General features: G+C 40.0%; 1 protein-coding gene across 3 annotated transcripts in view; it reads right to left on the reverse strand.

Annotated features, from left to right (window-relative positions):
- The window catches only part of LOC308103487 (uncharacterized protein), a 38,256-nt gene that overhangs the window by 947 nt on the left and 10,490 nt on the right, over positions 1 to 26,819 (reverse strand). For all 3 annotated transcript variants that reach the window (XM_080453463.1, XM_080453462.1, XM_080453464.1), the window contains 17 exons: positions 26,548 to 26,586; positions 25,412 to 25,530; positions 24,685 to 24,835; positions 22,577 to 22,719; positions 20,377 to 20,503; positions 19,387 to 19,422; positions 18,879 to 19,039; positions 17,078 to 17,207; positions 16,220 to 16,365; positions 11,217 to 11,343; positions 10,269 to 10,298; positions 10,009 to 10,121; positions 8,857 to 8,989; positions 8,221 to 8,360; positions 6,775 to 6,898; positions 2,800 to 2,958; positions 747 to 906 (listed from right to left, as the gene is read on the reverse strand). In XM_080453463.1, the coding sequence (XP_080309589.1) occupies positions 747 to 906; positions 2,800 to 2,958; positions 6,775 to 6,898; positions 8,221 to 8,360; positions 8,857 to 8,989; positions 10,009 to 10,121; positions 10,269 to 10,298; positions 11,217 to 11,343; positions 16,220 to 16,365; positions 17,078 to 17,207; positions 18,879 to 19,039; positions 19,387 to 19,422; positions 20,377 to 20,503; positions 22,577 to 22,719; positions 24,685 to 24,835; positions 25,412 to 25,530; positions 26,548 to 26,586 (2,038 nt within the window). The remainder of the gene's footprint in view (positions 1 to 746; positions 907 to 2,799; positions 2,959 to 6,774; positions 6,899 to 8,220; positions 8,361 to 8,856; positions 8,990 to 10,008; positions 10,122 to 10,268; positions 10,299 to 11,216; positions 11,344 to 16,219; positions 16,366 to 17,077; positions 17,208 to 18,878; positions 19,040 to 19,386; positions 19,423 to 20,376; positions 20,504 to 22,576; positions 22,720 to 24,684; positions 24,836 to 25,411; positions 25,531 to 26,547; positions 26,587 to 26,819) is intronic.

The following is a 26,819-nucleotide window of genomic DNA, read 5'->3' on the forward strand; positions in this document are numbered from 1 at the left end:
CATGATTGTAATTGGGATATAAAGGTTATTAAAAAAATGTAAAACAAATATTTACTTGGGAATGATCTAGTGTCCGGAATACAGTGTGAACGTAAACCTATTAAATGCTACTATGGCTCTTACACTGGCATGGTTTAGTCCACAAGGTGTCACTAATTCACAGTGATTCCAACGTAAGCCTCCTAACATAAATACCTGCCAGTGTACAGTAATTGTAGCTCCAGTGTGTAGTCTGTAATAATGCAACAATGACTTTGGTTCCTGTGTCCTGATTCTAATTGTGTCACAACTGATTTAAGGGTCTAAATGACTTCTGATACAGAGACTGCATTTAAGATTCACTCTGTAATGTACCATAGCTGAATTTTGAACCATAGTGTAATTTCATATGTAAAATATTAATATATTTGGAAATTATTTGTAGAATTTATTTTAATCTGCATGGAGTATTAGATGAGTGGGATTTGCAACGTTACGGCATTGAAGAAGATGGTACTGCAACAAACTGCAACTGCAACATATCTGTTGACTTTTAAATGCTGTCTAAACCTTCAGGCACGCATTGTATTATGCTAAGTGACAAACCCAACTTGTCTACTAACCAATAGCACACACACATCAAACATCAAAGAAAGACACGCATCAAAGAAAGACATTTGCACATCACACGTCAAAGAGAGACATTTGCAGATATATTTAACACGACATCGAATCTTGGTCAATATGTCACAATCACTCCAGCCCACCTTTGGCCTCCAGAAGCAGATCAGGGGAGGCATTGAATCGGATGAGGCCGTCGGGAGTGATGCTCCACAGCTGCTGTTTGCTGGGCTTCGGAGAGAGACCCATACGGCTCCCTGCCATGAACACACTCCCAATGGGGCTCAGGCAGCACTCCTCCACCAGCTACGCACAGTACAAACACAGGGGGGAGAACGGTTAGGATGAGACTGCTAGGGTTTAACCATCTAAGTAAGAAAGTAATAGCCAGCACTCCGAAGTCCTTCTGGTACTTTGAATTCATAGATGCACGGACAGCAGACACGGACGCGTTTCGGCGTCAAGCCTTCCTCAGCGTGTAACCATCTAAGCCCTATAAACTTAGTTCTATGATGAATAGCGAAAATAGCCGATCTATAAGCTCACATAGAGACACACGGCCGGAAGCGGAAGGCCTACAAATTCACGCCCACTTTTGAGACAGCGCCGCTACTCGAGGTCCTTTAGAACGATGAACTGCACCTGCCAATGCATTCCCTGAGAGGATATGAGAGTTAGCCTACTTTTAAAATTATCCTGCATTAACTGAAGACGATATTGATTTAAATAAAAATATGTTTCCAAATGTATGGAGTGTCAACATATCTTCTTGTTTTCTTAATAGTTGATGTGTTTCACATTTAATTTGCCACTTTAACGAGTTACCCATAATGTTAACACAGCAGAGGCGAGACGGCAGACAGACAAGTTTTCGCATTTCAGTGACATCACTGTCTTTACGAGCGCCGAGCGGCGACCAGTGGCGTACCCACTGTAGAGGCACCCCAACTACCCAACTAAGATCTCGCCTCCCCAAAAAAAAACAAATAACCCGAAAAGGTTTCAATGGTGTCAGTTTTCTGGGTATTGAAAACCTCAAGGGATGTGTCCGTGATGTATATACCATGCGACCACTTAAACTCTAGATCGCCGATGCTAGCGGTTTTGACATACTGATGGAGTATATTATAGTATATTGTGGGTAGTATATCGAGATGGCAGATATGGGACATTAAAAAGGATAAATTAAACAAATGGGATACTTTATTAGAACACAAAAAAAATCGCTACAGCTTCAGTAGTTAACCAGTGAAATTACGGTATTTTACAATGCCTCTCATAGAGATTGCATTGAGAGCTGCAGTTCATCGTTCTAAAGGACCTCGAGTAGCGGCGCTGTCTCAAAAGTGGGCGTGAATTTGTAGGCCTTCCGCTTCCGGCCGTGTGTCTATGCGACGGGTTGTGAGCTTGTAGATCTGCTATTTTCGCTAGTGGTTACATTTCATATATGAAAATGTTTGGTTGAGCTGAGGCATAGCACACTTCGTAGACAGGGAATTCAAAGTGTTTTACATAAGGAGTAAAAAGGCATTTAGGGCTGGGCAATACCTTGATATATTGATATAGTAATATGAGATTAGATATTGTCTGAGATTTTGGGTATCATAATATTGTGATATCGCATAAGTGTTGTTTTATCCTGGCTATACTACAGTAAAGTAGTATAGCCTTCTCATCTCATATTTTGTGACAGTAACCCCCAGAAGTAAAGATTTGAGTTAAACATGTTTGCTTTAAAAATATATGCATTCAAAGATTTGCACACATTTTCATGATTTTTCAAAAATAGCAGATATACAAGCTCATAGCGCTATGAGCTTGTATATCTGGTATTTTTTAATAGCCAAAGTATAACATAATTATGGTTAAAGTGGTTAAAATGATTGTGACGCTAATTTAGTAACTAATTGTAACTAATTTAGCTGGGGACCCCCTGGTACCCCCCAAGGACCCCTGGTGGTCCCCAGACCCCACTTTGAGAACCAATGCAATGCCCTACAGGATATATATATAGTGTTTTTGCTTAGCCTTGCCAAGCACCACTTTGTGTGTGTGTGTGTGTGTGTGTGTGTGTGTGTGTGTGTGTGTGTGTGTGTGTGTGTGTGTGTGTGTGTGTGTGTGTGTGTGTGTGTGTGTGTGTGTGTGTGTGTGTGTGTGTTGTATACATATATATATATATTACAGTTATGATGATGGTACCTTGCAACGGAGATGTCCTTCACTGTAGTACCAGACCTGCTCATCTCCTCCTGTCTCCTCTGTTTCTTGGATGCGCATGAGTTCCACATCGTCCAACCCCCCGGTCACTGACATCAACATCCCAGTCGCATTGCTCCTCAAATGGATGAGCACCAGTTTCTGTTCAGGGGACACGTGCACAATACACACACACATGTTATTAATTACGGTTAATTTGGAGTCTCTAAAGGCACATCTATAGAGTCTGTCCGCATGAAAATATTACATACACCATTTTCTACACAGTTAATATTTATTGCAGTATGCAGTCTGTGTGAGAGTTTGAGGGAAATAACTTATATAAATAACATCCAATGTTACCTGACTGCCAAGTCGAGTCCCTTGCATTATAATATAATGCAAGGGACTCGAATATTATTCTTACTGCATATTATTCTTACTGCAGTGTTGTGTCATGTTTAACATTTTAAGAGATAGTAATTTTCAGCAGCAGACGTTCATCAAGTCCTTGAGCAGCCCAATGACAGCCCATAGTTCTGCCAACACATTACCGTGTCCATACACAGTGTTGTACAACTTTCTAAGTGGTCCGAGTTGACCCTTATTATGGCTTGATGGCTGTTTTTAAATGCTTAACGATGAAAATTGAACATGGCAACAATTAATTACACTTGTGGAGACATCGAAAACACTGTGATTGCAGTGCCTAACGACCAGTTTGACAGTAAACAATGGCGTGTGCAACCGAGGCGGGAACGAGGTTTAAGCTCACACAGCAAGAACATTATTGTACCACAAAAGTAATGCTTCCATCCTGACCTATCTCATAATTTGTATGTATGGTACCAGTGAAGCACAGTACAGCTCTCATCTCTAGCTTCTCCAGATGCATGTGTTCATTGCATTCATTCATTTAACTCTGAGCGTTAAGAACGTTTTCGAGTATCTATGCGAAGTGGCGCCTGTCAGCGGGGAGTGGTGGGCGGAAGGAGTAGGATGGAGGCTCTGTGTCATCCCGGCAGGGGCTCCTCACTGACAGGTGAGCCCGTAGGATACAGCTGCAGTGACAACAACACACAGAAATGTGCGTGGGGAGGAATTCATTGGCATAACGACTACATTGGGGAAGAAAAAGCATGAAAAAGCAAAAAGAAGAAGAAAAATAAATCTGAGTGTGCAGGTGTGGTCCATTTGGTTACATTTGTACACTGTCAAATTAACATTGAGGAATTTACTGTGTGGCACTGCAACATCAATAGTTCTTTGTGTAGTTAATTAAATGGTCTAAAACGTAAAAATATCTACAGGGCATTGTGTTATATCATTTAATTTGTAATTCATCAGCAGCCTATTTTGATATGTTAATGATGTTTGGATAGGCGCTGTTATAAGCAATGTATTGGCTAATGCCTTAAATACTGTGGTGTAAATGCTACAGTATAAGAATATCTGTCTGTGTTAAGTATGCTCTATTGACAGCTGGGCCAACCGGTTTGGCTAAATATGCACTTATCATCCATTAACCATTGATCAGCAATCCTAATGAAGCTTTGAGGTGGAGCTTGTTTGCTCAAGCAGTTTGTTTTGCTCTTAAAACAAACAAACAAACAAACATTCAATATAGGAAAATATGAAATGGGTCTGTGAACTCTATAATCTCTGCAGTTATTCATGTTGCTCAAATCTCAATATGATTATTATAATTTTTCATATACACTGTTATATTTACACAATATTAGGTTGAGCAAGGCAAAGCTTTGTCTAAACAAGACTGGGTCAAATCCCAATATGTGAGCAATTTGTTAGAGGGATAGGGATAGTCAGCAGGATTGTCTCATGTAAATTCCTGGATATAAAATGTTGATCTCCGATTTTTGTAGTGGTCCAAGTAATATTTTTTGTTAGTAAATCGTCGCTGTCAGGCAGAAACCTCTTATCTCCATATTTCAACTTTGTATGGGGGTTTGTTTTTCCATAAATTGTCACACAAAAGTAGCAAAAATAGCCAATCAACAAGCTCACAATGCGTCACGCGTTGTGAGCGTGTAGATCTGTATTTTTTTTGCTATATTGGAAAAGCTTTTAAAGTGGAAGTTAAAGTGTTCAAGTGTGTCTGTGGAATTTATAAATATTGAACCAAATAACAGGAGCTTGACTACATTGGATCCATTGGAACACAGGTTTCCACCCGACAGCGACATTATCACATAACATGGATCAGCAGATGTTGATTTAAAGATTTAGTCGCAAGAGCAATACTTTCAGTCTTATCTGTCACATTTGATTTGAAAACAAAGTTATTAAAGGGTCTACACCATGAAAATCACTTTTTTCTTGTTTTTTTGTATTTTCAATTTTTTTTTTAAATTCAGTCATTCCTTCTCATTTCATGGATTTCCAGAAATGTTTATGAGGTCACAAACATTATTGATGGCAAACCCAATGTTAAATGAAAAGTGCCCGAATCGCTCCGAAACTTTTTCTACCCCCCCTAAGTGGGGGTCTACGAACAAATAATTCGGGCTCTGATTTTGGCTCCGCCCCCCGGAAGTGGGTGAAACAGGCACCTCAAACACTTGGTGGAATTGTTCAAAAATGTTCAAAGTGTTTTTTTTTCGATTTTGTATTTTTCTTAGATGCTTCTTTTTATGCAGAATTTTTCCATTTATTTTTATTTATTTAATATTTTTTTAAAATAATTTTTTTTATTAACAGACACAATTGACTTGGGATGAGTATATCTGAGTGATGATTTAGGCTCAAACCTTTTGAAAAAGGTTTGAGGGACATACACCATATGATATTAAATATAAAAAAATAAAAATAAATTCATGGTGTAGCTCCTTTAAATAATTGTAATTATCGTTATGAATTCCTCTGCTCTTTCATGTGTTTCTATCTGTGGATGTGTGTTGTTTTTCTAAAGACTCAGTCTGTACTGATTGTTATTTGGTGTGCTTTAACAGACTCATTCAATCCGGGAACGCATCTGTGTCATTTTAGATTTCTTTGGCTATTCAAAAATAGCAGATATACAACTTGTAGATCTGCTTTCTTTTTTTTTATCGTGAAAATGTGTGCAAATCTTTGAATATATATATTTTTAAAGCTAACATTTGTAAAATATTTTGTTCCAGGGACCGCCAGAAGCAAAGATTTGAGTCACAAATGTTCGCTGTAAAAAATATATATTCGAATTTAATTTTCACGATTTTTCAAAAATAGCAGATCTAACAAAAATAGCAAGTTCATAGTGCGGCACTCGGTGCCACGCTATGAGCTTGTATATCTGTTATTTTTGAATAGCCAAATAAACAAGGTTAACTGTCCTCTCTCATGCCTCTTGGCACATGGAGAGCTGTTGTTTTTCATCAAAGTAATTGGATGACCTTTACAACACAGCTGTACATATAGGAAAGCTTTGTCCATGATTGGTGATAATAAATACCCCCTCCATACTGAGTTTGATCTGCTGCCATCAGAGTGACGCTACCGAGTACCCCAGGCAAACAAAAAGATCTCTTAGGGATCTACAAGCTCACAGCGCGTCGCAACATGACACTAGGAACTAGTGTCATGTTGTGTCATGTTGTTATGTCATGTTGCCATAATAGGGACGCTAGGGTTCAGGTGGGTAAATGGCTTGGATCGGGAGCAAAGAAAACTTGACCAGGACAACCTTAGATTATTACTAATACATTCATTTGAGGGAATTAAACGGAACGTAATTTTTACTTGGAAAAATGCACAATATGCCAGATGTCTGCATTTTCTGAAATGTGAGAGTTTCGGCAGATCTCTTAAATGACTCAGATTGGGAGAAAAGAACGACGATTATGCTGCTATTGGCTAGTCCGTAGCAAGGCCAATGCTGTAACTTGATCACTCAGTCAGTCAGTAACATGTCCATCTGATGGGCTGGCTCCTTTCATGCTCCGGCCAAAAAGCAACCTTGAAGTGCATGTGACCTCTTACCTGGATAAGAGGGCGCAGGGATCCAATTCGCTGCCAGCTGCAGAACTTGCGCCAATCAGGTACTTCACTGGGCTTCAGCAGAATCTGAGCTCCCCGATAGTTTATACCCTCGTATAGAACCCACCTGTTAATAAATGAATCATGTCAAAACTCAAGACATTCAAAGGAGATATTCAGCGGCAGCCCACACTCGCCATATCTAGCAAGCCTTCCTTTGCTCTTTGATTGGCATTTGTGCTGTGTAGTTAGACCTGGGTCATAGCATTTGCTAAAAGATGTGGAACATGTGTTACCCACTTAGGTGCCAGATGGGTGGGGTTTGTCAAATGTACAATACAGTGAGTGACTGCCAGACAGTTCAAGCTATTACAACGAATTCCATTGTTTAGTACAAGTAAAGATCAACATTAAGTATTGTTTTCAAATGAATATTTCTTTTGTAAATCATTGACATTTTTGTTTCAATGCTGCCATGCAATTCCTTGCCCACAAAAGGTCTCCCACAATGTTTCACACATTTTAGGCAAATGGATATTTCAGGGATGCCTGCATGCACTCAATGGCTCCATTCTCTGGCTGAATCCCCATCTCCCTTGTGGTTGGAATTTGACACTCCACAGACAGGTCTGGCCCTCTGTGCGTTCTTTATTCCCTCGGGGTGAGCTGACAAGTGCCATCTGAATCTCGCACATCACCCTCATATTTCCACTGGAACGGTATCCAAATCTGTCACAGCATGAGATAATGCTCTCATGCTGACGTAGCATTCTACATTTTAAAAACGGTCAGGTTCCAGGATATACAGTAGTCCAAAATCTGCTACTGTAATTTCAAATGAAGCAATTATGTGAATGCATTCAAATGAAGTTTTTTTAAGGAATTCTGTACATCAATAATGCACTTGTCCTCTGTGCCTCAGCGCTCATGAATGAAGGGAGGAGTTCCATGCACTCAAATCCACACAGAAAGGAATTGTAGGCCTATCTCCTGACTCCTAAAAAACGATTAGTCTTAATGAAAGAACTTGAGTGACTTGAATTTGTGTGCTCCATTATTCTACTTTGGACTAAACCTCTGAAGATTGCTGATGATGCATTTGTTGAGAGCTATCAAGTCTTTGTTTGAAGGGCATGTGCATGTGCAAGATAATGGATGTTCTGTTTCACACCTAACTGCCAGACAAATAATGGCTTCAATAGCATAGTTCTGTTCTAGCCACCCCACCACACACACACACACACACACACACACACACACACACACACACACACACACACACACACACACACACACACACACACACACACACACACACACACGCACACAAATGTGATACATTCCTAATAACGTCACGCTGGCAATCTCAAACTATGGGTCGAAATTGTATTAGCTTGATAGCAAAACATTTAGTATTACATTAGTCAAACTGCCAAGAATGGTACTCACATGCCCCCCTCCACTTGGACAGACTGGACTCGGCCACAGCCACCAGCCAGCTGGAGGTTGACGGAGCCGGCCGTCAACACCACCCTCTTTCCCCGCAGGCCACAGCGCTCGAACAGAGTTATGGACGGCAGTGAGAACTCCTATAGAGAGTGAGAGGGACAGTGAGAGAGTCAATTCTGTGGGAGAAAGATTGGCCAGCCCCATGATGCTGCTTTCTTGGCCGGACCTCTTTAGATACAGACTCTCTTTTTTTTAAATCTCCATCTGGAACACACCATGTGGTTAGGACAGTCACGATTTAATTGGGTGTCTTTTAGGCCTTGTAAACAAAAGTTGCAGGGGGCAGATATTTAAAAACTTAAATACACAAAGAAAATGACTGACAATGACCAATAATCAATACCAATAATGCCTCTTTTTCTGCTTATTTTGACAAAATAGTGGGAATAGCTCACAACGTATATCTGCTATTTCCACTATTTCCGAAAGTGTTTCAAAAGGTATGAAAATGTTTCAACATGGAAACGATTATGACGATTATGCAAAAATGATTGCGATCATCTCAAATAATTGCGATTAGGCGATTATGTAATAATTGTGACAGGCCTACATGTGGTTAGATGAAGTCAAACTTACAAAGCCAGTCGTCTGCAGAGAGAGGATGGAGGAGGTGGGATGCACACATCCCACTGATCTCAGATCAGGGTAGTTCCCCACTTCTAACACGTACATCTTCTCAGTGAAGTCCTGGCCCTCGTATGCCAACCAGCTGAAAGTCATTTGCACGCACGCAAGCACAGACGCACACACAAACACAAACAAAAGATAACAAAATGTGACACTAATTTTAATGCAGTACATCTTATTGATCTAAATGTTAAATGACAGTCATCACACAACTGATTAGTTGCACAGAATGCCACAGGAGAATGTAAGTGATGTATGGGTTGGATGCATCAGTTATGCCCCCAAGGGACTGTTAATGAAATGAAATTTGAAGTACAGAAATGTCTTGTTCCTCTTATTTGATCTAGAATATTTGGCTTAAAGTTATGTAATTTAGAAGGTTTTAATACAGCACATTTCTCTTGTATAAATTGACATTTCAGGCATGTCTATGCATCAGCATTGGTTATTTTTTCACCAATAACATGGCTCTCAGAACTTGTAGATCGCTAATTTCTTTTGACAGTTTTTGTTTTGTGCTTACAACCAGGAAAAGACAATACTTATGCCATATTACGATATTATGACCAAAATACCAGACAGATATCTAGACTCGTATCACAATATCAATATATTGCCCTGACAGAATGTACTTGACAGTGGCGGAGTAGTTGTAATGTAAGCTGCCAGGTTAGAACAGTCAGGTGAGGATCATATAAAGCACACACACAACACTTGATGCAAAGTGATGTTAACGTTTGGCATTTCACGGCTCTAACTACTGTATGCACACCTCTAGGTTCGTATGGATCCTTGTCCTTCTACTGTGTCCTAAGTTATGTACTGTATACGCTGTGTTTTCCTTCAAACTGTAAATTAATATAGATGTATGTTAATGTATATTAACATACAAAACATGGTGATGTATTACTGTTTATACCAAGTCTAGCACATCATTGCCACCAATTGGAAGACCACATGAAAACCATTATATACTAATGAAAAGTGTTTCAAAATCCTGACAATGTAATGTGAAAAAGATGTGTTAAAAATTTGTTAAAAATCACAATTGAAGTGACTGTGAACAGTCCTATTTTGTTGAAATGGTGGAGCCGTACTCACTTGCCAGCTAGCACTCTGCAGGATGCCACAGAGAAGCTGTGCTGCAGGGAAGATGCACTGTCCTCCAGGATGAGGCCGGAGCCCTGGAAGTTGGGCTCAGAGAACAGCTGCACCTGAGATACACACAGCGACCCACAGCACAACAATTAGCCTTAGTCATCCAGCCTGACTCATCCCAGATCAATAACTCCCCAGATTTAGATAGATTTCCCAAGAACACGATTAAAAGTGAAGCTCTGCACTTATTTTGTATTACTCACCTTAAACTTGGCTGCATTCTCATAGGCATCCTGAAATAAAGCCAGAAAATGTAAGTGAAGAATACAAATCCAACCTTTAGAGTTGGATCAAGATTAGACCAGTAGAATAAAGAAAGTTTTGGCACATATTTTTAGACCCATGGACGATTTTATGTTACACCTGAGGGGTGATAAAGGGCCTCTCATTGGCAATTTAAAGGTAAGGCGATGTTTACTTTTTTGTGCTTTATGTTATGTGCTGTATTTGATATAACTTATAGGCAATTGTCCACAATGTATCGTGACCGAACTTCAGATCTTGCTCATTCTTTTATTATAAGTCAAATTAATTTAGTCTATTTTCCTAAATTACGGCATTGACGATCTTTGACCTAAAACTCCCCAATGTGTTATGTCTCGAAAACCTGAGAGCTGCAAAAACTCTGTCCTGCCAGCTGAGTCCAGGTAAAATGAGTCATAAGTGTTTTGGTATTGTGGCGCTACAGTGCCTGCCGTTTCCAGCTGGCAGTATGTACAGTAGGTAATATTGTTTAATTGGTCGTTATTAATAAATTGGTCGCCATTCTGGAGAGTGATCTTTCTGTGCTGGGGGCATATATGTGGTGTACTGTATGAGGGTAATTGTTCAATGCAGTGTTGATTTCTTGCAAGCTGGTTGTGTGGTACAGTGTGATGTAGCCAGGTCCAGCAGCCTACAGTAAGACTAGGTTGCACTTCATCAGCCAGATATTGCACACAGTATAACTAGTGCTGTGGCACTTTCGAAATGTAAGGCCACTTACAATTTTCCACCAGAGAGCTCAGAGAGGTTAAGTGTCACAAGGATACAACAGGACACACTGATACAACAGAAACCTCACATGTGACCTTCTGTTTAAGGGCCTCTATTTAATTATCAAGCCATCAATTGGTGATGTGTCGGGGTTACGTGTGAATCATCACTCTTACCAGCGTGACAGGCATCAGTGAGGCAATTCTGGGACGCAGCGACCCCCAGTCCTCAGGGCTTCCATACAGGCCTTTCTCCAAGACGTAGGGCTCACCAGAGAAGCCTGGCTCTTCAAACACCACCCATCTAGGGAGAGAGAACACAGGAATGAAGATGAATGCAGAGATATGAACGACGGCAATTACAAGCCAAGGGCTGTTTTCTCACACTGATACAGTATGTCAATCCGAGGCCAGATAGTTGGATCAGAAAACAAAGTGTACCAGCGTACTGCTGTTGGTGTGGACCTACAGCAGTGGTGTAAAGTGACTAAGTACATTTACTCAAGTACTGTACAATTTTGAGGTATTTTTACTTTACTTGAGTATTTCCAGTTTTCAGTACTTCTTCTTCTACTCCACTACATCTCAGATCCAAATATTGTACTTTTACTACATTATTTGAAAACTTTAGTTACTAGTTTCTTTGTAGATTTTGATTATTATTACAAAACACAGCTACATTAACCACCTTATATATATTTCGGCCATTTGAAAATAGCTGATCTACAAGCTTGACGCGATGCAACGCATTGTGAGCTTGTAGATCTGCTATTTTTAAAGGATTTTTTAAAAAAAATAAACATTTGAAAACTTTTGAAATGGGACATTTTGCATAATGAGTACTTTCTACTTTTGGCACTTTAAGTACATTTTTTACCAATACTTTTGTACCTTTAGTACATTTTTTATTCCAGATGTTTACTTGTAACAGAGTATTTCTATATTGCAGTATTGATACTTTTACTTAAGTAAAGAAATGTAGTACTTTTCCCACCACCGACCTACAGTAGTATCAATTTCTGGGTTTGGTACACCGACTTTCATGCCTGGACTTTCATGCCTGTATTTCCGTCTGCATGCATGTTTCATGTCATGCATGTGTCCAGACTCGCTTAAATACAATCAAATGAGGCGAAAGACATTTGTGATGAGAGGCAGAATTTGTGTCGGTAATTCACTGTTCTAGTGCAATGTTTGGGGTGTGCCCGCTATTCAGAACGTGTGCCCATCCGGAGCAGGCTGGTGCTAGAAAAACGGCTCATCTCGTCCAAGGACAGACATAAATACAGAGAGACAGAGATTCCAGGAATTTATAGATGGATGCCAGTGGTTTCACAGTTCTCTTGAGCAGAGTCTAGACGTGAGGTTACTCTCCCTCATGACAGTGTCTGAAGAGCTGTGCACAGTACAGTGTGTACCCCCTCATAAGTGATGTCGTTGCTGTCGGGCGGAAACCTTGTATGTCCCAAAAAAGTTCCTTTTTTATTATTACTTTAAAACACATTTTAAAATAGTGAAAATAGCAGATCTACAAGTTCACAACGCGTCGCATCACTTGTAGATCAGCTATTTTCCACTCCTTTTGTGTGACACTCTTGTACGACGAAGTAGGGCATTCATTTGTGAAAAAAAAACATAAAACGTTGAAATATGGAGATACAAGGTTTCTGCCCGACAGCACAGCAATGATGTGCAATTTCTTTGGCACTGGAATGTGTGTTTGTGTGTGTGTTTCCTTCCCATGTGAGCAATTCCACTAGAAAGACAAAAACAAGCAGAGAAAGCACATTAAGTGAGTGTGTGTGTGTGCAAATCAGTATGAGGCAAGAAAAATAGAAGAACTGCAAGACAGACTGACAAAGATAATATGTTTGCATTCATACAGTAAGTCTGTGGTGGTCGTGTGTGAGTGTGTGTGTGTGTGTGTGTGTGTGTGTGTGTGTGTGTGTGTGTGTGTGTGTGTGTGTGTGTGTGTGTGTGTGTGTGTGTGTGTGTGTGTGTGTGTGTGTGTGTGTGTGTGTGTGTGTGAGTGTGTGAGTGCGCGCACACACACACGCATGTGTGCATTTGTGCGCACTCACGTGCAACAAACGAGTCTCTATCTGCCAGGCTGAGTCAACAGACTGAGCCACACAGATTAGTCAAAAGCTCATTGGGGCCGTGGTATGAAAGGGCGAGGTTGTATAATGTAATTACAGGCCAACGGCATAGCACAAAATACTTCAAGACTGCTAGAGCCATGCCTCCTAAAGCAGGGACAATGTTTACACTCCATGTTATCCACCATTATGAGAGTTTCATAATATGGGTACTTTTGTCTGTACTCCATAGTGAAAGTCTGTTTTTATTTACTGCTGTACAGTGTTTCCTTCAAAATTCATTTATAATGAGGAAAGTTTGATTAAAAAAAGAACATGCCATTGCCGCCCTAGTCAGACCAAGAATGAAGAATAATAGAATCATTATGTACTTACATATTCTACAATACAACAGCTATATGTTACAATACAACGGCTCTGCTTTATTACACCAGGCTCAGCACATAAAAATACAACCATTTAAGAGCAGGTAGATCCAGTATATACATATATATACCGTATAAATAATGTCAAACAATCCCCCCAGGGGAAAACAGAACTCTTAAGGAAAGCAGAGCCCTAGGCCTTTCCTCTAGTCTAATCCAAAATGTCCACTTGCACACAAGATAATGCAAAAATAATCTATAATGGGTAGATTGCTATGATACTTGTCCTTCCCAAACAATAATATTGTCATCTTTCGACCACGACTCTCTACTCTCTACTTGGCCAACACAATGAAAGATTACGTAACGGTTTAACGGAACTATAACGGGGGGAAAAAAACGATACGCCTAAGCCTATAGTTTGTGTGTGTGTTTGTGACACATCCAATGTCATACACGTAGGTGTGGAAGAATTATCTGGTGCCTAACCTAGGTGGTATGAAAACAAATAATAAGCAAAGCTTTCAATGCCAATGTTGTTCCCGTGACTCACCTGGCTTACCAAAGTCAGATAAAACTGCCAAACTAGGCGTTGCAGATCAAATATGAATCAAGGTTCATCAACGGTATTGCATATTTCTCACCTCAAATGTTTTCACAAACATATTTTAACAGAGTTTTTCTTCATCTTCATGGTTATTCAATCACATATGTTGGGTCAAGTTTCTAAATAATTTAATTTAATTTTGAACTATTATTCAACAGTATGCTCACCTGCATCCAAAACAGATCTCTCACAGTATCACAGAACAGGGTCGCTCGAAATGTTTCAGTTGTATCATTAATTCAATGATACCATCATTTATATTCGATCAAATAGTTGACTGTAATGACACACATAACCACAACACCAAATTTGTCGGGAAACGTCAAATTGTGGTATCCAGGCTCAGGAATTTGTGCTAGTTTTTGATATTGTGTTCATAAACATAGATTGTTTGTTTTTGCCATATACATTTTGGCGAAACTTGGCGTTGTATTTTTATATTAATGTATATTGATTCAATTGTAATTCACTGTAAATTAATGCAATTTCATGTTTATTATGTAATGTGTTATGTATACTATGTCAGGTATAAACCCCAGGAAGACTAGCTGACTGCCATGGCATCTGCTACTGGGGATCCTTATAAATAAACAAATAAATAAACAAATGTGACTCTAGGAGGACTTGAGTTCATCCATAGATTGATCGTGTGGCAGACACATGATGCCAATTCCGATTTGCCTCATTTAGTCCAGGTCACTGCAGTGCTGACCCCTATTGTTTAGACTTGGCAAGGGTGCAGACACAAGCGATGTCGCCAGCCACTTCTTTTCACCTGACAGTGACGAGTTTCACTGGGACAGTAAAACGCATGCGGAGGAAAGGAATATCCTTCCAGTTATGCTCCCTACTGAACAGGCTCTCCAATCGGCTTCCCATCCATGAACACGGCCAATTGTGTTAATTGGAGCTGGATACACACTGGAGGATTTGAACATCTGTCTCCACAGTGGCTTTTAGGTTATTTATTACATTGCTGTTGTGTGCAAATGTGCCTTTATTGGCTTTTCTATTTCAAGAGCACATTGTATAGCCTGGAGGGTATACAATGTGTGTCAAAGTCAATAAAGTGAACCTACCTTTATTATTGAGCACTTGGTGTTCCTGTCCTTACAACATCTTCTATTAGTGCCAGAACGCTTTAGTAGAAATTTGAGTTGTCTAGTTACCTTGCCACAATGTAAGTGAATGAGGAGCATAATTTGAATTGGGAATTTCTAATCAATGGAGCAATTACTTTTGATTCCTTGCCCACCTTTGGAGTTACACCAAGATAAATACACAACCCAAACCTCTACCAAAGTGTTCTTGCACTTTAACCCATGTTGGTCTTAAGTCTGATTTCAGTAAATGAAGATATATTAAACATGGGGCTGCATTGTTTAATCTTATAATTAAAGAACTATCAAGATATTTTCCATATTATCTGATTCTTCCACCATTCTTCGTACAATACATGATAATACAAAATGACAGATAAACTGAGAAGCATTTTTCATTGGCGGCTTTACCCAGCTAATCCTGGCTTTATCACTGATCTGTGAACGTCTGTCACCCTTGCGCTGATTTTATATACATGCATGGCCACGTGTACAGGGCGTGGTACAATCACACGGCCTAAATAATAGTGGAAGAAGTTGACAGACCAAACAAGGGAGTGGCAAACCGGCAAGTCATTAGGCAACTACACACCTGAGCTGCAGAACAGCTAACGCTTGAATGAGCTGGTACTATAACTGAATGAAAGGGTCGGGTAGAAGAAAGCAGGATATATACCATATTTGTGTCTATATTTGTCAATATAAGTTTTCAGTAGCTATAGCTAAACAACAGACAGGCAGCGGTTTTATGGGTGGAGTTGAGCATACCTTGGCACAAGAAGGTAGAACACAAGCAAGCCTCAAGTATGTAGAAGTGGGAAGAGAGACAGGTGCGCCGAACACACAAGCAGAACTGGCGGATAATATGTAAATAACCTCAAACCACAGAAATGATAACAGGTTTTGAAGACGACCGGGGCTTTCAGTTCCAGAGGAACAACCCGGAGGCGTTTGACTGTGTTATCTTCCCTGATAGCACACATGAACCCATAAGAGAGATGAGACTTACACGCTCTCCATGACATCGACAGACTGCGTCTTCAGCCCGTAGCCCGTTTCCTCCATGTTGGGAACAGGAACCGCCAGATCAATGTTGACGCCCAACTCGCTGAAGTCTCTGTCACCGAACATTTTAATACGTGGTGCCATGAAATCCTGCAATAGAGTCAAACAAACCAAATAAGCATTATATTATACTGTTATACTGTGTTGCATACTGTACATACAGCATCTGGGTGTCTACAAATGTTCAAACCTTATAACTTTACTAAGGCTGCAACTATCGATTACTTTATCTATCTAATTACATTTTTATTAGTCAAATAATCGATTAACACTTAGGCATTATTTTATAGTTAGCCACACAACAGTGTCGTGCAAAACTTTTGAAAATAGCAGATCTACAAGTTCACAATACGTCACAATGCGTTGTGTGGCTATTTTCACTATTTTTGACATTTTGTTAGGCTTTTCGCTTATAATGACATGCCCAAAACCGGGATAGATTATGGATCGTTTATTTAATTAACCTATCAATTATTCATATTTCTTCTAATCATAGATTAAATCAATTAGTTTGATTAACCCATTAAAACTGGGAAAGCATCTGTGTCAGTTTTAATTATTATGTTTAGACATTTTAGCGTTGGCTATAAAATAGCAGATATACAAGCTCACAGCTTGTACAGCTTGTCACTTGTACATCTGCTATTTTTGAACATTTTTGAGAAATCTTGAAAGTGTGGAACTACTGATTCAGAAGGCATTTGTAGAATCGGCGTCAGGTCTTAATGGGTTAACTGCTGCATGCCTAAACTTTACCAACAGACCAGGCATGGATGTATTGTGAGCCCAGTGTGATACTTACTGCCATTACTGGTCGTAGAGACAACAGAGGCTGCTCTGAGTCTCCTCCCCAGTCACGCCAGTCGACATATTCTCCTTCCTCCAGGACATGCTGTTGGCCTTCAAAGCCTGGCTGGCTGTAGCCCACCCATCTGAAACAGGGGATTACATCAGATGTTTGAGATATTGCTAATTATGGAAACACTTATTTCCGGGCAAGTAACTTGAATGGACAAGAGGCGTTCCATAGTGCTGATATACAGTATACGATACACGGCAGTGATTCTCAACCTTTTTTACATTTCCAGGACCCCCAGGTTGATATGCATCAGGCCATGGACCCCCATTTGATATATTGTTTTTAATCTCTGGGACACCAATCTGCATTGTAAAAATCCTCAGTGTTAATTTTAATCTTCATTCCATTTGTACACTCTCATTTGGTTCAATCATTTAGCTGGGGACCCCCTGGTACACATTCAATGATCCCTGGGGGTCCCTGCACCCCACGTTGAGAATCACTGCTATACCGTACAACAGCACTGGATGTTTTTTACTGTCACCTAGCTTGTATTTAACCAATACCACACTTGTGATGTTATACTGTATAACTGCGCAGCAGTGATTATGGTGGTTTCGTGCCTATGACCAATTGACAGCCATGCTGATATATGGCGCTTAAATCACATTTCATTACTTTGATTTATCCATGTTTTTGTTGTTGACATTTTGCTTTTGATTACTTAGGGCAGAAACATGCCCAGAATAGAGACGTCAGGCTGAAAGTAGTTAAGTCTGTCTGTGGGGTTTAACCAATGAAAAGTATTAACAAGAGCTTGTGTCTAAATAATAACTACATTGGATCCATTGGAAAACAGGTACCGGTAATTTTTTCCATTTGCTGAAAAGTAATGGTTTTGTACAAGGTTTCCTCTCCGCAGCGATGATATACTGTACTGTATCGTGAACTTCTGTCAGTGTTTGAATGCACACACATATACTGGTACTGTGTTTGTGCGGTATACTATGCATTGTGTGTGTATTCCATTGTTTCCATTGGGGTCCTTGTACTCAATTCATCGAAACATTTAATGACAGACAAATATACACTACTATGCAAAACACAATAAACAGTACAGTAAACAGTTCGGGGGGGGGGGGTCTTTTACAGGGGCCAGTTTTGAAATGCAGCCACCTGTAAGTGGTTTTGAAGGAGAGTAGGGATTTACACTCCTTTACGACAGTTGATAAGGCATTCCACATTTGTAGCATAGCAGGAGAACGAATTTAACCCCTTGTTTGAGCCAAATCTGGGTTGAACGTGATTAGTGGAGCTTCCTCTGGTGTTGTGATTGTGGACTTCATTGACGTTTGTGAAGTAGTTTGACAGGTACATGGGTGTCTTTGTGGTGTAGTGTATCTTGTGGACCAGGCCCATTGCAAGTTGCTGTACTCTGTCCTCTACCCTGAGCCATCCGACCCGAGCAAAGTGAGCAGGGGTTAGATGAGTTGTAGATTTAAGGCCATGAAGTAGCCTTGCCAGTTTGTTTTGGGATGTCTGGAGCCTTGTTTAACCCAATTGGGAATGGCAATAACTGGCAATAATAACTGGCAATAACTAGAGACATTGCGAGATGTTACAAACATGTCTATGTTGTGGTAGTTTCAAGTCACGACTGCATTGTGTAACCTCAAAACATCCTGCTGGCATCAAACCATCTCCTAAATAAACACTATAAGTTCTCCAGCTCTGTGGTTGGCAAAATCAATCCAATACAAGCAATCAGAGTAAAGCATAGCACGATGAAACGGTAACAACTCACAGTCCTCCAATGATCTTTAAAGAGCCCACAGATTTCAGTTTGTTTGAGTCGAGGCTTGTTCCATCTGTAACGTTGTCTCTTTGATCATCACCAATGCTGAAAACATCACAGTCGGTCTCCAGACAGATGCCCTCAAAGCCAGGCTTCTCATAAAGCACAGCCTGGACAGAAAGACAAAACAAGTATTGGAAAAGTTTTGTTCTCCCCTGCCAACACTGACAGATATAACAAAAATGTTAATAGTAACAATAACTTTAATGTTTTGTTTTGATATCAGTATTTAGAAATATTAAATGAAGAACTTTTTAATGTCCTTATTGCAAAGCATTTTGTAAAGCAAGTGTTCAGAATTAATAACATTATTAGCCAGAACAATAGAAACAGTGATTTAGTTAGCTGCTCTCAGCCCAACTCACAATTTTAATACATTGTAATAAATAGAGTTGAACTGTGGTGTACTTCAAAATAGTAGAGCTATTAATTATTCAGAAATGTACACTGAACATACCTTGACTTCATCAGGATGCTCCACTTTCAAACCCCCCTGGAAGGCACAGACATTATTATTAACAGCCAACATCCTAATTTAAATGGATTATGGCACAATGGACTCATATATGTGCAGAACAGCACAGGAAGGTAAACAAGGTTGCTTGATTGTAATGAAGTGGGAGTAAAATATGAGGCATTATCTTTCTGCTGACCTTAACTTCTGTCCCTGTGTAATATTGATTCTGAATAGCCTTGATACCACGTAATTTATAAACAGGGGTTTCACATAATTAATGTCTACAAAATACAAAGCGCAATCATGTCCTTTTGAAATGTAAATGGCTCCACACAATAGCACATTCATGACATTGTCATGAATCTATTATTTTCCATCTGTTATTCTCCATCTTTATCTTTTTTGGGGGTCAGCACAGGAACACACATTTTGTGAGGAATATTGAGCACCAAATAGGGATCCATGATTATGGCTAAAATAATAATCCCACATTTTTTGTGACATTTTACTTTTTAATTAGTTTGTCTTTGTTGCTCATTGTGCTTATCGGTATAATGGCCTCTGTGGTTTTATTGTGTCTCTCTGAGCCTGATGGAAGGGAAGATGGGTTGTACAATATTCTGCTTCTAATAACCATTGTATAATAGTGAGGAGATGAGGGCAAGGTGCAACAGCTAACCAAATAAAATGTATGAATTACCCAGTTTCACAATGACATAATTGCAAAACATAAAATCATAAATACTTTAGATGACTTCAGCCTTAACAATTAAACAGCAGATTGACATGATTTAGCAATAGTCTGTCAGAATCATAATGCTCTCTCCCCTGCAGCGTACATTCTGACACTGGGATTTAGACCTGGAACACCTACAGTATACGCTGTTATACCTTAGTTATAACTTTAGACAGCGTTTTTAGAATTGGCCTCAGGTCTAAATGGATTAATGAAGGCTTATCTTATCTTATGTAATTAATAATGCTACCCACCATTTTGAGGGGTCTAAGAGATCCAATGAAGGGTGAGGTGAAACCCCAGGCTTCGGGAAAGGGGTACTCGCCCTCCTCCAGCACCGCCAGCAGGCCCTGATACCCTGGATCACTGAACACCAGCCATCTGTACGTCGGAGAAAAGAGCAGGCATCACACATAGTGTACTGTCTTTTCATGTTTCCAAAGCTCTTTACAGTTGTAACGTTCATTTTTAGCATGGGTAGGCCCTGTTGGGGATTGAATCCCTAACGCTAGTAGTGTAAAGACCAAGCTGTATAGTCTTTTAAAGTTACACAGGATGATGCACAAAGGTTCACATACTGTAGGAATGTACCAGTCATCAACTACAGTAGGAGATATCCACCCAGCTCCTTCCATCAGTTCCAAGAGCCGATGTAAAACTGACTGCACACATTATAGCACACTGGTTTGAAACTTAAGATGATGAACGCGTCATAAACAATGAGGCAATAATAGTAATGTTTGTTCAGTATTCGACAGTGTGTGGAGCTGTCCAGGTCCTCAAAACTATATCTGTTGCCTTTCTTGACATTTCTTAAATCCAGCTAATCCCCGATCACTGAATGATTGAGCCCCCCACTCTCACTCTTCTCCTTTCTTTCTACCTCTCCTTCTCTACTTCTTTTTCTATTTCTCTCTTTCTATTTGGTCTTTGTTTTAATATTCTTTGTTCTCAAAAGCAAGATTATGTGCCATGTTCTTCTCAATATTATTTTATTTAAAATGTTCTTCTCCCTGTCTGTTTTTTATGTGTAGTATGTTTAAAAAAGTTAAAACATGTAAGGAGGTAGGCAAGACAAACGATCCTGGGTTGAAGATGGAAAGTTGTCACTTCATGTATACCTAAATAAGCTTGATATATGCAGTCATGCAGATGTGAACTGATTTTGTACCTAACTTCTAATAGAAATATTAATGAACTACATCTGTTGAGCAGACATCACACAGATAGCTCAGTGTAAGCGTTCTAGGAGACGTGGCTGATGCTGATTTATTCCTGGATGTACTGATGAATTCTGCACGGGCATCTGGGAGTAGTTGACTTTCATTTGAGCTTGAGGAGCTAAAGATGTATTGGGCGATGGGAGGAGGCGTTTAAACAATTTGTGAAATGTGGCTTTTTTAGCAGAGGTGCCAAGGTAAACCAACAAAAGGCGTGACTGGGCTGCGAGAAGAGGTCAACTGTCATTAAAGTTCCTTCAGGGGCAGGGCACAAAATGTCCTGAATACCTCCCGCTCACATGGAAAAACATGCTTTCCTTTGCCAAAACCACCTTTGTCTGAGAGAGCACGAGAGAGGTGGAGACTGTGGTAGAGCCACAGTCTCCACCTCTCACTCCCTCTCTCTTGCTCTCTCTCCCTCTATATCAATGTCTGTCTCTCTCTCTCTCTCTCTCTCTCTCTCTCTCTCTCTCTCTCTCTCTCTCTCTCTCTCTCTCTCTCTCTCTTTTTCTGTCTTTCTCCCTCCCTGGTCTAACATGTAGGGGCAGGAGGAACATTCCTCAGAAGTCAAATGAGTGAGAGTGAACTGAGGCCACAGAAAAGGATCAGCACTACAAAAGGCGGTAATAGTTATCTGTTTCCTCCGCCTCTCAGTAGCTGCCAGGTGAAGGGAGAAAATAGAAAGAAGATGTGATCCAGTGAAAACAGAACAGCATCGACCTGATGTTTTTCGTGTCTCTTTCACTGAATTGGGTCACTGTGCCTTTCCCACCAGTAGCGGCAAAAAAGTCACGACAGAGAGTTGAGATTGTGTAATTTCTTGCCACAGTGACATTCTGCTACTTCAGGACTCTGAAATAGTAATCTCTAGCTCACTATCAAAATAGCACTTTCATCGAGTACAATATAGCAATCATTGAGTCATGTATGCAAATACATACATGACTCAATTTACGTTGTTTTTAGAAGAGTTTAGAGCAGTGGTTCTCAAAGTGGGGTCCAGGGACCCCCAGGGGCCCTTGAGGGGGGGGTTCCAGGGGGTCCCCAGCAAAACTATCTCACAGCAAAACTTGCTCACAGCGCCGTTAGCTTGTAGATCCGCCATTATTTCTTCTGGGGGTCCCAGGCACTAACTCTTTTGAGATGAGGTTCTTCGGCCAAATACTTTTCAATTTGGGGGTCCTTGACATGAAAACGTTTGAGAACCACTGGTTTAGAGATGGGATACACTTACACTCCTGAGTGGACTTTGATCGAGGCAGTGTCCTGTAGGATGCCGAATGAGCCCGAATGCTCTACTGTGTCATCGTGGCATGGTGTTACTCCGCCGTGGCCCTCTGGCTCAGTAAACAGGTCAATATGGGGAATGCTATAATCCTGCAGAAGTAGGGGAAAACACCGGGAAAACAATTAACCGTGGTGGAACAAATTATCCAATTACCCAGTTAACCAATATTCATGCCTTAATCACATGAACCCTAGCGTCCCTATTCTGGAGTTAACATTTGGCAAAAAATAGCAGATCTACAAGTCGGAACACGTAGTATGCTTGTATATCGGCTATTTTTGGCCAAGATATATAGGCTAGAGGGAAAACAGAAGGGGGATTGTGGAGCCCTGGGGCACTCCGGTCAAACTAGTTAAACTAAAGGCAGGGCAACAGATATTTTTTTAAGTTCAAATAATGTGAAGGAAAAAAAAAACTATATTTATGTTCTTCTCATAAACAGAAATGTTGGAAATCTGTATTTGTGCAGCTAAAACTGCCCCACCCCAACATTCAGTAATTATGCAGTTGAGCAGCTTTGTGACATCAGGAGTGGAAGACGTACACTCTGGTCACGCTGGGCGAGACCTGATAGACGAGTGTCTGACTGGAAGTACCGGAAGTACCGCCCAAGGAAGTTACGTGCTTTGCAGATGTGACAGATCTGACAATCCCGGGCATGAAACCCATGTTGAAAAAAAAGTACATACAGCGGCCGTTCCGCCCTACAGACACGTTCTGACAAAAGTCATTAGGCCTACCAGGCGTTTCTCCTTGTGAGATGAGAAAAGCCTGGGAACAAGGTTAACCCTGGTAAACTCATTCTAAACTCCCTATAAACATATACAAGAATGTTTATGTACATCATAAATATACATTTAATTTCACTGTTAACAGTTTAAAGACTTCCATGCGCATTGCAAATAGGGCACATTTTGGATACATTGATAGGCCCATGTTGTCCACTAAATACAGTATGCACAACAGCCGACTTCCTCCAATTCCATTCGGCTACCTGTACAGTCATCTTTTCAGAACTTCTCAGTCGCCCTGAGACTGGAACATTGATTGGGGGTTCAATTCTGTCCGAGACTATACAAAACGGTACCCAATGCCTCTCTGCTTGGCACTCAGCATCAATGGGGGTAAGTCCCTGCCACATACGTACTAGCATCATGTCCAGCGGGTGTATTTGTACATCAAGCTGCCTTACGCTATGGAAACAGGAGATAGGCTCCTGACCTATGGGCCACAAGGCTTGGGAACTGTTGGTTCCCAATAGTCAGGGGATATTAGCAGATTATTTTCCAATCTTGGAATAAATTCCTTACCAAAAAAAATCTTCACCAATGTGTTTGTAAAGGTGTCTAGTAACACATCTCACAAAGACTGAAATGCAGTTTCCCTAGGAGAATTTTTGACAGCTCCTTAAAGTTGGGGTACCCACCATAACCTTGGCCGTTTTTTGGGCTAAAAACGGCCCAATCTCAATGGGCTTTTTACACAAAAAGTATACCTGGAAAAGGATGGCTATGGCCGTTTTAGCCCAAGGAGTGGTTTTGGTGCAAAACAAATGCTTGATTCAGAATCATAAAAACACCCTAGTTTGACCACTCACATGCTACTTAAAACAGAATTAAATTTAGATTTTTTTTAAAATATTTTTTTTTAACCAAGGTTATGGTGGGTACCCCAACTTTAAGGAGCTGTCAAAAATTCTCCTAGGGAAACTGCATTTCAGTCTTTGTGAGATGTGTTACTAGACACCTTTACAAACACATTGGTGAAGATTTTTTTTGGTAAGGAATTTATTCCAAGATGTTTTTAATATTCCCTGACTACAAGGCTACTTACTAATATATAAAAAAAAGAAACTGACATTGTTGTCTAGATATGGACTAGTATGTAAATATCATAAGTTGTCCATTATCTGTTACCCTACCTTTAAGTGGTTACATTCAGAACATGGAATCTATTGTATTTACATATTTACACATGCAATCTTTGAAACCCAAGTGGATGGTGTTGGTGATATATAGACAAAGGAGCTGAGAGTATTTGACCAGAACACTAACCCAAACAGCCAGTCGAATAGATCCAATCACCATGGGTGGGTGTGGCTCTGTCCCGGACCCTGGCTCTGCCCACACGTTTGTCAGTTCTATACAACCCTCCTCCAGGCCAATGGAGCGCCCCTGGAAGCCAGGTTTCTCATACAACACCCAGCTGCAACGGAGAGAGACAGACAGGCCAATCACATGTAAAACATCGAATGAGGAACTGAAAACATGTAGAACACAAATAATAACGTACTGAACAAATATGAAAAAGGATGATTGGCATAGAAGAACATAATGTACAGGATTCTATATGCAAGTTGTTTTTCTTTGATGTTACCTTTTGAAGTCAAATGTGATGTGTCGTATAGGGTAGGCATTAGAAGCTGTAGCTTCAGCTTACACAAGTTTCAAACTGCATGTGGTATTGTGTTGTTTTTTGTGGTATTTGAGAATCTACCTCCTTTTTATATAATGTGAATTTGTATATTTGTTAACTTATGTTATTACTGAATGCAGAACCAAAATACATTTAATTGATTTTCTTTCACAAGACAAAGAAAATGATGATGAAACCATGTAATGCAAACAAAAAGGGATCTCATGAAATGTATAAAACAACGAAAAGGATCAAATCAAAAAACATTTCAGAATGTTTTTTACATTTTTTATCATAATGGCTTATTATAAGGCTTTTATCATAATGGCGACTGTAACAGTCACCCCGGTGGACCATGTCACTCACCATCCTCTGACAACCTTCACAGAGATAAGGTGGGAGAAGTGGAGAGAGGTTGCATCTTCCAGGTCCCTGAAGACCTCATAGAGCTGGCCTTCAAACGGAGCTTTCTCAAACAACACCACCTGCATGGAGATATCGAGGCAATAATGAACTTAAGACTTTAACTAGAGCAGAACTTCAAACTGCTCTGTCACCGCAAAAACAATACATTTCACTGTGCTGTGCTGTGACGAATTCCAAGGAGAAGATGCACGATAGCTCTCTTAATTGGCTGCCTTGGGGACCAGCCAGTGGCCCCCAGAGCAGCCAATTAACTGGTTTGTTTTCATTCCATAAACTTGTCAGAAGAATTTCGCTTGTAACATTATACTGTATGCAAGCATTTAAGAAAAAAGTAGAATGAAGTAGTATTATCTAATCCAGTGTCATGGATCTAACAGTTCTTCCTTTTCCCCTGTTTGTAATTATTACCAGTAAAAACAAAAAAGAAACCCTGAATGTCAGTATTAACGGATCTGTGCATGCTGAAGAGTGCATACTGTAAATTTTAGCAGTGTGAAATATGATTTGAGCACTCTCCACAAACAACTAGCCATAATTACATAATCACCTACTCGCAATTATTTGAGATATAAACAATTATATTGCATAATCACCATAATTGTTTCCATGTGGAAAGAATGTCATAAATTTTCAAACATTTACAAAGATTTTTGGAAATAGCCGATCTACAAGCTCAAAACGTGTCACGATGCGACGCTTTGTGAGCTGGTACGTCGGCTATTTCCACTATTTTATTGTATTTTTTGTTCAATGGAAACAAAAAATACAATGGAATGTATTTCCAATGTTCAATGGAAAAACACGATTCAATCGTTAATTGCAATTTAATTACAATTAATTGTCAAGTAAAGTTTCATGATCGTGACAGTCCTACAAACAATGCAGCAATGTATCACAAGGGCTGCATTGGACTGCCATCTTAATCATAAACAGCTGAGCATCAGTACAGTTCTTTTTCCTGTGTACTCTGTTTACCCCTGGAAGAGAATACTTAAAACAGATGTCTTAGCAGAACAATACGTTCTCCATTCAGATTCCGCTTTCTTTATTCTCTGTGAGGGTAGAGATGTGACTACCTTTCCAGGGCGCCTGTGAAGTCCTTTGACAGCTCTTATCTGAAATACAAAAAAACACAGATATAGTTATTATACCACTGAATAATGCTAAGCATGATAAGCATTCTTGAACTGCTAGAGTAGCTGATCAGAGTGTATGTTTACTATCTTTGTGTTCGACATTTACATTTCCTTTGTGTTTAATATTCTAGTGATTCTAGTAAATCCTGCTAAATAAAGTCTGCCAAAACACTGTTTCTCTTTCCCACACAAATACACAAAATTTAAATGGG

The sequence above is a fragment of the Gymnoscopelus braueri genome (genome assembly GCF_963280865.1).
Source record: "Gymnoscopelus braueri genome assembly, chromosome: 16".
Lineage (NCBI taxonomy): Eukaryota > Metazoa > Chordata > Actinopteri > Myctophiformes > Myctophidae > Gymnoscopelus > Gymnoscopelus braueri.